The sequence below is a fragment of the Balaenoptera acutorostrata genome, chromosome 13 (genome assembly GCF_949987535.1).
Source record: "Balaenoptera acutorostrata chromosome 13, mBalAcu1.1, whole genome shotgun sequence".
Lineage (NCBI taxonomy): Eukaryota > Metazoa > Chordata > Mammalia > Artiodactyla > Balaenopteridae > Balaenoptera > Balaenoptera acutorostrata.
This window is the reverse complement of record NC_080076.1, coordinates 16,534,474-16,549,004: the sequence shown is the minus strand read 5'-3', so window position 1 is coordinate 16,549,004 and position 14,531 is coordinate 16,534,474. Positions and strand designations below refer to the sequence as shown.

The 14,531-nt window shown below is 41.8% G+C and overlaps 1 protein-coding gene and 1 non-coding gene across 2 annotated transcripts in view; both read left to right on the top strand.

The window, feature by feature from the left end:
* Nucleotides 1-14,531, top strand: part of LOC103008804 (O-acyltransferase like protein) — an 82,488-nt gene that overhangs the window by 42,192 nt on the left and 25,765 nt on the right. Inside the window, 2 exon segments of the mRNA XM_057527081.1 lie at nt 4,240-4,405; nt 5,843-5,922. Coding sequence (XP_057383064.1) covers nt 4,240-4,405; nt 5,843-5,922 — 246 coding nt within the window.
* On the top strand, nt 3,350-3,422 carry TRNAK-CUU (transfer RNA lysine (anticodon CUU)). Its single transcript has one exon. It is a non-coding gene; the product is annotated as a tRNA-Lys (tRNA).

Sequence of the window (14,531 nt, the reverse complement as noted above, 5' to 3'; positions counted from 1 at the left end):
GCAGGCCAAGGGTTCTTAGTGATAAATGCCAAGATGGGTTGTTAGGGGTTGGGGTGTGGGATCCAATGGCATGGTGGGTTCTGCCTGGGAAACTTGCTTCAGAAGAAAAATCCTGGAGCTGGGGATTGAAGAGCAAGACGTGTTTTACAGACTGCAGATAAAGCAGTTGTGGGGGGCAGAGGGAGCACAGCGTGGGGGGGTGAGGTGGTGAGGCCTCATGGAGCAAGATGGCAGCGAGGACCCCAGTGAGTAACTTGTTGCAGGATGTGCACTGGCGATGGGCAGTGGCAATGGAGAGAGGGCCAATCAAGGACACTCAGCTTTTCCAGCTCAAGCGACATGGAGGATGGTAATGATTTTTTGAGATGGGGAGCTCTGGAAGAGTGCCAGATGGGAGCCAGGAAGAGAGTGAGCCCAACCCGGGGCAAAACTTTGTTGAAAAATAGGGGAAGTAGGAAAATTCCCTGGCGGTCCAGTGGTTAGGACTCTGCGCTTTCACTGCCGAGGGCCCGGGTTCAATCCCTGGTTGGGGAACTAAGATCCCACAAGCCGAGTGGTGTGGCTAATAAAACAAAACACACCAAAAACAAAACAAAATAAACACACAGACAAAAGAAAAATAAGGGAAGCATCACCAACCTTAAAACACCCTCTTTAAGGTAAACCCAGTGAAAAAGCAGCCATGCTCCTAGCTATTCTGATGTTCTCATTCATGATGGCAAGACCCACTGTTCTTACTCAATTATGATTTATTACTTGCCTTTTTAACTCCAAGAAGAGTGAAAGTAAGATCATTTGCTCACTCGCTCTTTCTGTATTTATTGAGGGTCCACTATGTACCAGGCACCGTTCTAGGCTCTGAGGATTCAGCAGTTGAGAAGCCATGCAAGTGCCTCTGGCATCGGGGTTACAGTCTAGTGACTAGAGATAGACAATAGATAAATAAACAAATATGCAACACTAAGTTGCAATACGCAAGTCCATTTATAATAGGTCGGTGATGATAAGTGCCACAAAGTGATAATTTGGAGAAGGAAGCAAGACAGAGGGTCTTCCTCTGGAAAGGTAGTCAGGGAAGGTGACATTTATCGAGAACCCTGAAGGAATTAAAGGAATGTTCTAAGCAAAAAGAATTCCGTGAGCAAAGAAGGATCCACGAAAGGGAACCAAGAGCAAATGTCCTGAGGAGGGAGCCGTGGTTGATGTGTTTGCAGAATCTCAAGGAGCCCAAAGGTGCCATAGTGGAGCAAGCGTCTTGGAGAACAGAAGGAATGAGGGCAGAGAGGTGGAGGGGAGGGGAGGGGAGGGGAGGGGAGCAGGTGATGGCCCAGGTCTATAGGGCCAGTGGGCTGTCTTTAGGACTTTCCACTTATTCTGAGAGCAGAAGCCTTCAGAGGATACCTGTAGGGGAGTGGCATGGTCAGATTTACATTTTGTAAGCATCACTCTGGCTGCAGGGCAGAGAATAGACTGGGGAGAGGGCAGAAGAGGGGGGCCCAAGTGCAGGCTACTGCAAATTAGAGAAAAGGCAAAAACCCAGTTTCTAGGGGTAAGCCCTTACAGATGTTATCTCACGGGAACGAGGAGAGTCGAGGCTCCAGACCCTTACAGCTCTGTGATTATTCCAACTAGGAGCCACATGTTAAAAATTAGTTCAGTAGATTAAAAAAATTGTTGATAATAATGTCTAACTAAAACAGAGGTCATGTACTAAAAATAAAGGCACCCCTTCCAGTCTTACCTCCCACAGGACACCTGTGTTAACAGTTTCTTATGAATTCATTCTTGCAGGGATTTTCCACGTATTATTTACATGTACTTTCCCCACCCCCTACCCTGTCCCCATGAATAGGATTACACTTAATGCAGCAGTATTTTGCACATGGCTTTTTTTATTCAACGACTTAGTGCCGGCATGTTTCTCTATTTGCATGCAAGGGCTCACCTCACTGATTTTAAGGTTGCCTGGGATGACGTCATGTGGGTGGCCCATCCATCACGTATTTAACCGGTCCCCATGAATGGGCATGAAAGTAATTTCCAAGTTTTTTGCAATCTTAGACGATGATACAAAGTCTATACATTTTTGCGCAGTTGTCTGGGCACGTCTGCAGGGTAAATTCCTACAAGTGGAATCCATAATTTGGTGCATCTAACGTTCTGATGGATATCTTCCAATGGACTTTCCCACCCGCCAGGTACGAGAAGGCCTGCTTCTCACACCCCCGTGACACTGGCTGGTATCACACTTTTTAATCTTTGAAAACCCACTTTGACTTTAAATCTTCAAGCTCGGACAAAAATGAAGCGCATGTACATTTATATGACGCTTCCCACGTTTCAGTTTTCTTATTGATCTCCTTTGATTCTCAGAAAATCTTAGGAGGCAGGAATCACCCTCCTTCTTAGAAGAATTTAAGGAACCATCGGCCCCCTTTTCCATAGAAGAGCAAAGGGAGAAATTATATGATTTTCTCAGTGTGGAAAATTTAGACAAAACTAGAAATCATGTTTCACGTTCCTTCCCCTGTACCTCCCCAGGCACGGTCCACCCACCAGCCTCCACCCACCCCCACTGGCCCCAGCTCGGAGGCTGCCTGGGGCTGGACACTGGCCTCTACCCTGCTCCCTCCTGAGGACATCTGACCTGAACCCTGGTTCAGAGGGGAGCAGGGCGCTGACTTACTCTCCCTGGGGAGATGGAGGGGACAGATGGTGGGAAGGGAGGCCGGGAGGTGAGAGCCCAGGGCCTGTGGGAGCAGCTGCAAAGCAGTGTGGTCAGATGGCTCATCTGGCAGGACCCAGGACCCAGTGAGGGCTCTGTGGCTGTCGCCTGAGCTGATCTGGGAAGTTGCATCTTGGCATAGCTGGTGTCCTTTCTCTCTGAATCTGATCAGCAATTTCAGCTCTGTTCCTCAGTACCCACCACCCTCCCGCCCACCTGACGCTCTCTGTGAAGGATATTATCACTGTGGGTAGGAGAAGAGTCCCACAGGTCCGGGTCTGGGTGCAGACCAGAGGCAGGGTGCTGACCCCCATCTCTGCGGGGGGTTGCTCCTCCAGCAGCCCTGCCCTCCCTGTCTGTCATACCCCACCCCAGGCCCTGACGCCCCTTCCGAGATGTTCAGAGGTGCTGCTGGGCCACGTGCTCTATCCTTGTTGCACAAACTTGCAGTCTTACATAGGTTCTTTACAAAAGAGGGCTCTGATGGAGGCCTACCCAGAATCCATGCCAGAATTGCACGTGCCTCCCACGGTGTCCAATAAGGGCCACCAGACACGGGTGGACCAGTGAGATGTACTACAAATGTATAATACACACCGGCTTTTAAAGACTTGGTAAGGGAGTTCCCTGGTGGTCTAGTGGTTAGGACACTGCACTCTTACTGTCGTGGTCTGGGTTCAATCCCCGGCCCAGGGACTGAGATCCCGCAAGCTGCATGGTGCGGCTAACCAAAGACTCAGTAAAAGAAAAATAATGTAAAATAGCTCAATATTTTTTTATATTGGTTATCTGTTGAAATGATAATATTTTGAATATATTGGCTAAAAAAGTATATTATTAAAATTAATTGTACTTTTGACTTTTTAAAATGTGGCCACTAGAAGATGTTAGCTAAGTGGCCGACTTGTCTTCAATTATATTCTATTGATCAGCCCCGGTCTAGACATCTAGTGCCTTATTCATCATCATTGTAGCTGCTGCAAATCCTGCTTGGAAGCAGGTGGTGTATGAGGGATGGAAAGAAGAAATAAAGTGAGGAAGGGAAGGAGGAGAAAAGGGAGACTGGAAAGTGATTTTCATCTAGGGAGGCCTCGTGGAAGGAACACGCAACAATATCAGATCTCAGTACTGCTATGTGGTTGGACCATCTGGGGCAAGTGACTCAAACTTCTCTGAGCTATAATTTCCTCATTAGTAAAATCGAGGTCATAGTTACCTGACAGGAGTATTTTGAGGTTTAGAAAGCTCCTAGCACAGTGGCTGACACGTATGACTTGCTCAGTGAATAACAGTAGTTTTGCATAAGTAGCACCTGCGCCAGCACATGACAGGTGCTCAAGAAAAGCTTTTGAACCCACAAATGTATGCAGGTTTGAGGGGTGTGTGGGGAGGTGGTCGCCCACGCAGTACAATCTGTTTTCGAACATCTTATCTGTCATCGCTATGTGCCCACCCAGGGGACCGAACGGAGCCTCTGTGGAGAGTCACCCTCTCGCCCAGCTTTTTCCTGCCAGGTTGCAGCCTCTTCACCTGTATTCAGCGTGCTTTTCGGTTAGATTGTTCTCCCTTGTGCCCTGGAGACCCGTCTGGGAAGTGCCCGAGTTCCACCTGGAGAACTGCCAGCAAGCGTGCTGGCCGTATTTGCTGTTGCTAGATAACTTCCTGTCGGTCCAGGATGCGGTGAGTTTAAGTCATTGGCCGTGAAAGGGCAGAGAGGTGCAATCCGGTGTCTCCCTTCACGTGGTTTGGTGAACTTTCCCAGAGCCAACCTGAGTCTGATCCGCTTTCTTCTGGCATATTCTCTGGAGTAGTAGTGATGCTGTGGGGGGGAAGACTCGCCTCTGGGGATGGGGTGGGAGTTACGGCGCCATCCCTGACGGGGCAGTTGCTGTGCAAGCGGAGCGGGGGCAGGGGGTGGGTCTGGGGGGGCAACCATCTCGGTGCCTGCCCCGGACGCAGCTCCTGCCGCCCCATCACGGTCCCGTTCCGGTCCGTGTCGCCCCAGGCGGAAGGACGCTTTCTTCACCTCCGCGCAGAGAACCAGTAATGAGACGGAACGTGGTACCACCCGCTCCCCAGAATGAATCCTATCCCATGTCCAGCCAGATCTGACAGAGCAACAACGCCTGTATATGTTGGTCCTGGCTTCCTGAAAGCCCTAGTTTCCTCCTAATGAGCCTGGAGCAACTGGAAGTGAAATAGCTGTAATTAAACCATGTCACTGCTTCCGCCTGGAAAGCACAGCTGAAAGGAGCATCGCTACAGCGGGGCCCGCGTAACCGCTGGCCAACCAGACGGCTGCCTTTAGTTCCCAAGTGCCCAGCAGCTTCGACGGGGTGCACATCGCTGTCTAACTGCCTTCAGGTGGACCCACGTCTGCGACGGGGTCCAGGAGGAGAGGCTGGGCTGTTTTCCCAGAGTCAGACTGGCTTGGGCCATACGTGGGACAAGGAAAGCTGTCACTTCTCTCGGATAAGTCTGGTCTCCCTGGGACCGAGGGCGTGGGAGGGGAGGCCAAGGCGCCTTTTATCTCTGAAGCCCTGGAGAGAACTGCCCGAGGGAATTGCCTCACATTGAGTTAGAAATACAGGTAACCGCCTGGTGGCTTTGGCCGGCCGATCTCCTGTCAATCAGGCGTGGGACCTCTGGGGTTTCCCACAAAAGCTCGCCTGCAGCCAGGCCTCCGTTCTAAATGAACACATTCTCTCCACCTGGAGTTGCGGGAGGGCAGGAAGGCAAGGAAGAGAGAACAACATCGACCCTCTGACTCCAGCGCACCATAAGGATAATTAATCCTTACCTCCGTGAAACGTGATGGAATTTAGTTCCCACCACTGTCCTGGGAGATTAGCTATTATTGTTGTTTTCAACAAGAGAGAAAAGTTGTCTGAACCTCCAGTTTGTAAAATGGTAATAATATCTACTCCCCCGGGATTGTTATAACGATTAGCTGAGATGAGGTATGTGAAATGTCTGTAACTCAAAGTCCTTTCTATTCCCGTGGAAATCTCGCCCACCCGCCTACTGAGTTCCTCCCCCTGGTCCAGGAAGGTGACCCGATGTGGAGCAGAGCTGGTACATAAAGGAGAGAAGTGACCTTTGCTGGTTTCTTTCCAGTGCAACGGCTGGACGTGGTATCTTGCCAATGACTTTCAGTTCCATCTCATGACCCCGGTGATCCTCTTCTTCCACGGAAAGTGAGTCTAATTGGAACAAGTGTTTCTCCCCGTGTGGCCTCTTTCATAAGACTGTTAAGAGAGTATCCAGTTCTGGGCAAAGCAGCTTTTACGATTTAGGAAACGAACTTTCCAGAAGAGCGTGGACACCAAACCCGCCACTGTTTACTTCTTCTAAGTTCTCCTCTAATCCTCGTCCTACACAATCAGTCTGTATTTTTGCAGAGTTATCATCAGTGTGTCTGTTATATCTAGTCTCAGGTTTTTTTTCCATTTCACTGTTCTTAGAAACATTTCCGCATCTGGACATGACCTGCTTACTTGTCAGTTTTAGGATTTATATACCGTTTTTTGTGGTGGGCGCCTAGATTGTTTCCAATTTTTTATGATTATAAATGGCACCCCAACGAATGTCTTTGAACACGCCACTTTTTCCTCTTCTGTACTTATTTCCTTGGGGGGTTATTTCCAAGTGGAATTACTAGGTCAAAGGGTAGGAACAATTCTGCGGTGCTTGTTACATATTGTGAGATTACTCTTCAAAAAGAGTGGAGTAATTTATAGTGTCCCAAGCAATGCATCAGTGTACCTGCTTCCCCACGTTGCATGTTTATCACCTTAATTTTTTTGTTAGTTTTAGAAAAACTCTTAAGGCCTCGGTAATGCACGGGAGAATTATAGTTTGTGGATCGTCCGTGCCATATTTGAAAAGATATATTATTCTTTTTGTTAAAATACATGTTCAATTTAAGAAACATTGGAAAATTTAAGGATGAAAAAGGGAAAAAACCAATCACTTTAGACCTGTTTCCTCACTCAGGGAGAGGTGATTTTGCTATCCATATTTTGATGTTTATTCTTCTGATCTTTTATTTTGCACAGTGTTTTATACACGAAAGGATTCTGCATATATACTTTAGATCTTTCTTCTAATAGTTTTATGATATAAGCATTTTCCTATATTATTTTATTTTTTTAAATTAATTAATTATTTATTAATATATTTATATTTTTTATTTATATTTTATTTATTTACATTTTTATTTATTTATTTATATTTTTATTTATTTATTTATTTATTTATGGCTGTGTTAGGTCTTCGTTTCTGTGTGAGGGCTTTCTCTAGTTGCGGCAAGCGGGGGCCGCTCTTCATCGTGGTGCGTGGGCCTCTCACTATCGCGGCCTCTCTTGTTGCGGAGCACAGGCTCCAGACCCGCAGGCTCAGTAGTTGTGGCTCACGGGCCTAACTGCTCTGCGGCATGTGGGATCTTCCCAGACCAGGGCTCGAACCCGTGTCCCCTGCATTGGCAGGCAGATTCTCAATCACTGTGCCACCAGGGAAGCCCCTATTTTATTTTTTAAGTTAACATACTTTTAATGTCTGTATAACATTCCATTTCATGAATGAACTATAGTTTACCTATATCTTCCCCTAGTGGTAAATACTTAGATTATTTCCAATTTTATAAATAACAGTCTCATAAACATTTTCGTGGTAACCATTTGTCTCCAACTCTGATATTTCTAGAATGCATATCCTTAAGAAGAATTACTGGGTCAAAGGGCATGAGTCATTTGGGCTTTTGAAGCATGATGACAAATTGCTTTCCTTAAAGGTTGTATCAATATTCAGTCCTCTGGCCATCTAATTACACCATTGCCAATATGGACTATTAATAATTTTACAAAAACCCAAAATGCAAACCTTGTTATTTTAAGGTATGTAAGAAAAATTTATTTTTCACATCTAATTTGTAAGTCTTTGATTACTAGCAGTGGAGCTGAATTCCAAATATGTGTTGACCAGCTCTGTTTCACGATTACCTGTTAATGCCCTTTGCAAGGAGACATTTAAATCACAGGCTGACCCATGATGTTGCCCACTCCAGCCACATGCAAAGACTCAAGCATCCTGGGCAAGGAAAATGCATCCAATTTTTTTTTTTTGGTGGTGCTGCATGGCACGTGGGATCTTAGTTCCCCAACCAGGGATCAAACCCATGCCCTCTGCATTGGGAGTGTGGAGTCTTAACCACTGGACTGCCAGGGAAGTCCCTCCAAATTTTAATGTATCCTAAGAATTGAACAGTTTTTTAAAAGGCAGATCTGTCTATTTACATGCATATCTGAAGTATGTGAAGCTTCCTAACTTCAAATGTAGAAGAGTTGACAGTTACAGAAAGACAGAGAAGATGAAAAGGCAGAGGGCTATGTACCAGATGAAGGAACAAGAAAAAACCCCAGAAAAACAACTAAATGAAGTGGAGATAGGCAACCTTCCAGAAAAAGAATTCAGAATAATGATAGTGAAGATGATCCAGGACCTCGGAATAAGAATGGAGGCAAAGATTGAGAAGATGCAAGAAATGATTAACAAAGACCTAGAAGAATTAAAGAACAAACAAACAGAGATGACCAATACAATAACTGAAATGAAAACTACACTAGAAGGAATCGATAGCAGAATAACTGAGGCAGAAGAACGGATAAGTGACCTGGAAGACAGAATGGTGGAATTCACTGCTGCAGAACAGACTAAAGAAAAAAGAATGAAAAGAAATGAAGACAGCCTAAGAGACCTCTGGGACAACATTAAACACAACAACATTCGCATTATAGGGGTCCCAGAAGGAGAAGAGAGAGAGAAAGGACCAGAGAAAATATTTGAAGAGATTATAGTCGAAAACTTCCCTAACATGGGAAAGGAAATAGCCACCCAAGTCCAGGAAGCGCAGAGAGTCCCATACAGAATAAACCCAAGGAGAAACACGCCGAGACACATAGTAATCAAAGTGGCAAAAATTAAAGACAAAGACAAATTATTGAAAGCAGCAAGGGAAAAAAGACAAATAACATACAAGGGAACTCCCATAAGGTTAACAGCTGATTTCTCAGCAGAAACTCTGCAAGCCAGAAGGGAGTGGCATGATATACTTAAAGTGATGAAAGGGAAGAACCTACAACCAAGATTACTCTACCCAGCAAGGATCTCATTTAGATTTGATGGAGAAATCAAAAGCTTTACAGACAAGCAAAAGCTAAGAGAATTCAGCACCACCAAACCAGCTCTACAACAAATGCTAAAGGAACTTCTCTAAGTGGGAAACACAAGAGAAGAAAAGGACCTACAAAAACAAACCCAAAACAATTAAGAAAATCGTCATAGGAACATACATATCGATAATTACCTTAAACGTGAATGGATTAAATGCCCCAACCAAGACATAGACTGGCTGAATGGATACAAAAACAAGACCCATATATATGCTGTCTACAAGAGACCCACTTCAGACCTAGGGACACATACAGACTGAAAGTGAGGGGATGGAAAAAGATATTCCATGCAAATGGAAATCAAAAGAAAGCTGGAGTAGCTATACTCATATCAGATAAAATAGACTTGAAAATAAAGAATGTTACAAGAGACAAGGAAGGACACTACATAATGATCCAGGGATCAATCCAAGAAGAAGATATAACAATTATAAATATATATGCACCCAACATAGGAGCACCTCAATACATAAGACAACTGCTAACAGCTATAAAAGAGGAAATTGACAGTAACACAATAATAGTGGGGGACTTTAACACCTCACTTACACCAATGGACAGATCATCCAAAATGAAAATAAATAAGGAAACAGAAGCTTTAAATGACACAATAGACCAGATAGATTTAATTGATATATATAGGACATTCCATCCAAAAACGGCAGATTACACGTTCTTCTCAAGTGCGCACGGAACACTCTCAGGGATAGATCACATCTTGGGTCACAAATCAAGCCTCAGTAAATTTAAGAAAATTGAAATCATATCAAGCATCTTTTCTGACCACAACGCTATGAGATTAGAAATGAATTACAGGGAAAAAAACGTAAAAAAGACAAAAACATGGAGGCTAAACAATACGTTACTAAATAACCAAGAGATCACTGAAGAAATCAAACAGGAAATAAAAAAATACCTAGAGACAAATGACAATGAAAACACGACGACCCAAAACCTATGGGACGCAGCAAAAGCGGTTCTAAGAGGGAAGTTTATAGCTATACAAGCCTACCTAAAGAAACAAGAAAAATCTCAAGTAAACAATCTAACCTTACACCTAAAGAAACTAGGGAAAGAACAAACAAAACCCAAAGTTAGCAGAAGGAAAGAAATCATAAAGATCAGAGCAGAAATAAATGAAATAGAAACAAAGAAAACAATAGCAAAGATCAATAAATCTAAAAGTTGGTTCTTTGAGAATATAAACAAAATTGATAAGCCATTAGCCAGACTCATCAAGAAAAAGAGGGAGAGGACTCAAATCAATAAAATCAGAAATGAAAAAGGAGAAGTTACAACAGACACCGCAGAAATACAAAACATCCTAAGAGACTACTACAAGCAACTTTATGCAAATAAAATGGACAACCTGGAAAAAATGGACAAATTCTTAGAAAGGTATAACCTTCCAAGACTGAAACAGGAAGAAACAGAAAATATGAACAGACCAATCACAAGTAATGAAATTGAAACTGTGATTAAAAATCTTCCAACAAACAAAAGTCCAGGACCAGATGGCTTCACAGGTGAATTCTATCAAACATTTAGAGAAGAGCTAACACCCATCCTTCTCAAACTCCTCCAAAAAATTGCAGAGGAAGGAACACTCCCAAACTCATTCTATGAGGCCACCATCACCCTGATACCAAAACCAGACAGACACTACAAAAAAAGAAAATTACAGACCAATATCACTGATGAATATAGATGCAAAAATCCTCAACAAAATACTAGCAAACAGAATCCAACAACACATTAAAAGGATCATACACCACGATCAAGTGGGATTTATCCCAGGGATGCAAGGATTCTTCAATATACGCAAATCAATCAATGTGATACACCATATTAACAAATTGAAGAATAAAAACCATATGATCATCTCAATAGATGCAGAAAAAGCTTTTGACAAAATTCAACACCCATTTCTGATAAAAACTCTCCAGAAAGTGGGCATAGAGGGAACCTACCTCAACATAATAAAGGCCATATATGACAAACCCAGAGCAAACATCATTCTCAATGGTGAAAAACTGAAAGCATTTCCTCTAAGATCAGGAACGAGACAAGGATGTCCACTCTCACCACTATTCTTCAACATAGTTCTGGAAGTCCTAGCCACGGCAATCAGAGAAGAAAAAGAAATAAAAGGAATACAAATTGGAAAAGAAGAAGTAAAACTGTCACTGCTTGCGGATGACATGATACTATACATAGAGAATCCTAAAACTGCCACCAGAAAACTGCTAGAGCTAATTAATGAATATGGTAAAGTTGCAGGATACAAAATTAATGCACAGAAATCTCTTGCATTCCTATACACTAATGATGAAAAATCTGAAAGAGAAATTATGGAAACACTCCCATTTACCATTGCAACAAAAAGAATAAAATACCTAGGAATAAACCTACCTAGGGAGACAAAAGACCTGTATGCAGAAAACTATAAGACACTGATGAAAGAAATTAAAGATGATACCAACAGATGGAGAGATATACCATGTTCTTGGATTGGAAGAATCAACATTGTGAAAATGAGTATACTACCCAAAGCAATCTACAGATTCAATGCAATCCCTATCAAATTACCAATGGCATTTTTTACGGAGCTAGAACAAATCATCTTAAAATTTGTATGGAGACACAAAAGACCCCGAAAAGCCAAAGCAGTCTTGAGGCAAAAAAATGGAGCTGGAGGAATCAGACTCCCTGACTTCAGACTATACTACAAAGCTACAGTAATCAAGACAATATGGTACCGGCACAAAAACAGAAACATAGATCAATGGAACAAGATAGAAAGCCCAGAGATTAACCCACGCACCTATGGTCAACTAATCTATGACAAAGGAGGCAAAGATATACAATGGAGAAAAGACAGTCTCTTCAATAAGTGGTGCTGGGAAAACTGGACAGCTACATGTAAAAGAATGAAATTAGAATACTCCCTAACACCATACACAAAAATAAACTCAAAATGGATTAGAGACCTAAATATAAGACTGGACACTATAAAACTCTTAGAGGAAAACATAGGAAGAACACTCTTTGACATAAATCACAGCAAGATCTTTTTTGATCCACCTCCTAGAGTAATGGAAATAAAAACAAAAATAAACAAGTGGGACCTAATGAAACTTCAAAGCTTTTGCACAGCAAAGGAAACCATAAACAAGACGAAAAGACAACCCTCAGAATGGGAGAAAATATTTGCAAATGAATCAACGGACAAAGGATTAATCTCCAAAATATATAAACAGCTCATTCAGCTCAATATCAAAGAAACAAACACCCCAATCCAAAAATGGGCAGAAGACCTAAATAGACATTTCTCCAAAGAAGACATACAGACGGCCTCGAAGCACATGAAAAGATGCTCAACATCACTAATTATTAGAGAAATGCAAATCAAAACTACAATGAGGTATCACCTCACTCCTGTTAGAATGGGCATCATCAGAAAATCTACAAACATCAAATGCTGGAGAGGGTGTGGAGAAAAGGGAACCCCCTTGCACTGTTGGTGGGAATGTAAATTGATACAGCCACTATGGAGAACAATATGGAGGTTCCTTAAAAAACTAAAAATAGAATTACCATATGACCCAGCAATCCCACTACTGGGCATATACCCAGAGAAAACCGTAATTCAAAAAGACACATGCACCCGAATGTTCATTGCAGCACTATTTACAATAGCCAGGTCATGGAAGCAACCTAAATGCCCATCAACAGACGAATGGATAAAGAAGTAGTGGTACATATATACAATGGAATATTACTCAGCCATAAAAAGAACGAAATTGAGTCATTTGTTGAGACGTGGATGGATCTAGAGACTGTCATACAGAGTGAAGTAAGTCAGAAAGAGAAAAACAAATATCGTATATTAATGCATGTATGTGGAACCTAGAAAAATGGTACAGATGAGTCAGTTTGCAGGGCAGAAGTTGAGACGCAGATGTAGAGAATGGACATATGGACACCAAGGGGGGAAAACGGCGGTGAGGTGGGGATGGTGGTGTGCTGAATTGGGCGATTGGGATTGACATGTATACACTGATGTGTATAAAACTGATGCCTAATAAGAACCTGCAGTATAAAAAAACAAACAAAACAACTAATACTAAACTTTCATTGGGTTATTTGTATGGAAATATGTTAATATAAATGTTTCAGACATTACATGAAATTTCTAAAAATCTTATATTTGTATTTGTATGGAAATATGTATGGAAATATGTTAATATAAATGTTTCAGACATTACATGAAATTTCTAAAAATCTTATATTTGTATTTGTATGGAAATATGTATGGAAGTATGTTAATATAAATATTTCAGACATTACAGGAAACTTCTAAAAATCTTATATGTTCTGGTATAATGTTATAAGTAATAATCCTAGTTATTACTTTAAAATGTATATCTCAGAAATAACTAATTTTCTTGTCAACTGCATTATTATGAACTTTCATCAGATCTTTAACCATGGTCATTTTTAAGTCTTTTGTCATTTACAGACAGTTCTGGGTGTACTCTGATGATTTTGCAAATATGTTCCTATAAAAGGGTTTCATCTTCAAGAAATTCATGGAAAAGACTCTGACAAGTACAGGTTTCTGGTAACTGACTGTACTGCTGAACTGAATGAATAAGCATTTTCAGAACTCTAATGAAAAACTGATGAACTCATAAAAGTGCTAACAAAAGATCAAGATGAAAAAAAAATTAATTACATGGGACTGAGTGAACTGATGAGGATGAGTATAATTTTTGTGAATTTCTGTCTGAATTAAAAAAAAAATCCCACAAGGACTCAGAGGCAAAGAATATACAAATCAATTTTCACTGCAAAGTAAAGGAGCTGTTACAGTGGAGGATTACTGGACTGAATGTCAATATTATGACATAGTATGAGTGTGTTTCATGTTTGGTAATTGCAATCACTGTTGCTTTTATTGTGGTCATCCATGTACAATGCTTGGTGTCAGTCTATTTATCTCTTGTAAAAATAAAATACAGTGTGTGTGTGTGGAAAAAAAATATTTATATTTTGAAGGCAAAGTAATTTTCAAGGTTGCTGCAGATTTTAGCTTCAGTTTTTAACCTTGCTGATATTTATTCATATATATATATTGTATCCACAATTTTAAGATGTTACTAAATCTAATCAACTCAGTCAAAGCTACTGTACTAAACTTAGACTATTATCATTCTCATTATATAGATAAGAAAACAGAGGCTTGGAGACTTTTTGACTTGCTCCATGTCTCAAAGCTATAGACAAATAAAATTCTCTTGATTTTATTAAAAAAAAAAAAAAAAAATGTAGAAGAGTTTTTGGCTGACCACTTAAAAAACATCGTTCCATGCTTCCACTAGGTACAGAGGTGGTTTGCTGGTATAGTGAGCTTGAGTCAGAAGATGTGGTTCAAATCATGACTGATAAATTACCAGCTGGGGGACCCAGTGTAAGTCGCTGGACTCTCATCTTCATTGTTCATGTCTATGAGATGGAGATGATACACTTCACATCAGGGCCAGAGGAGGAAGCGAGATCGTACATATGGGAGC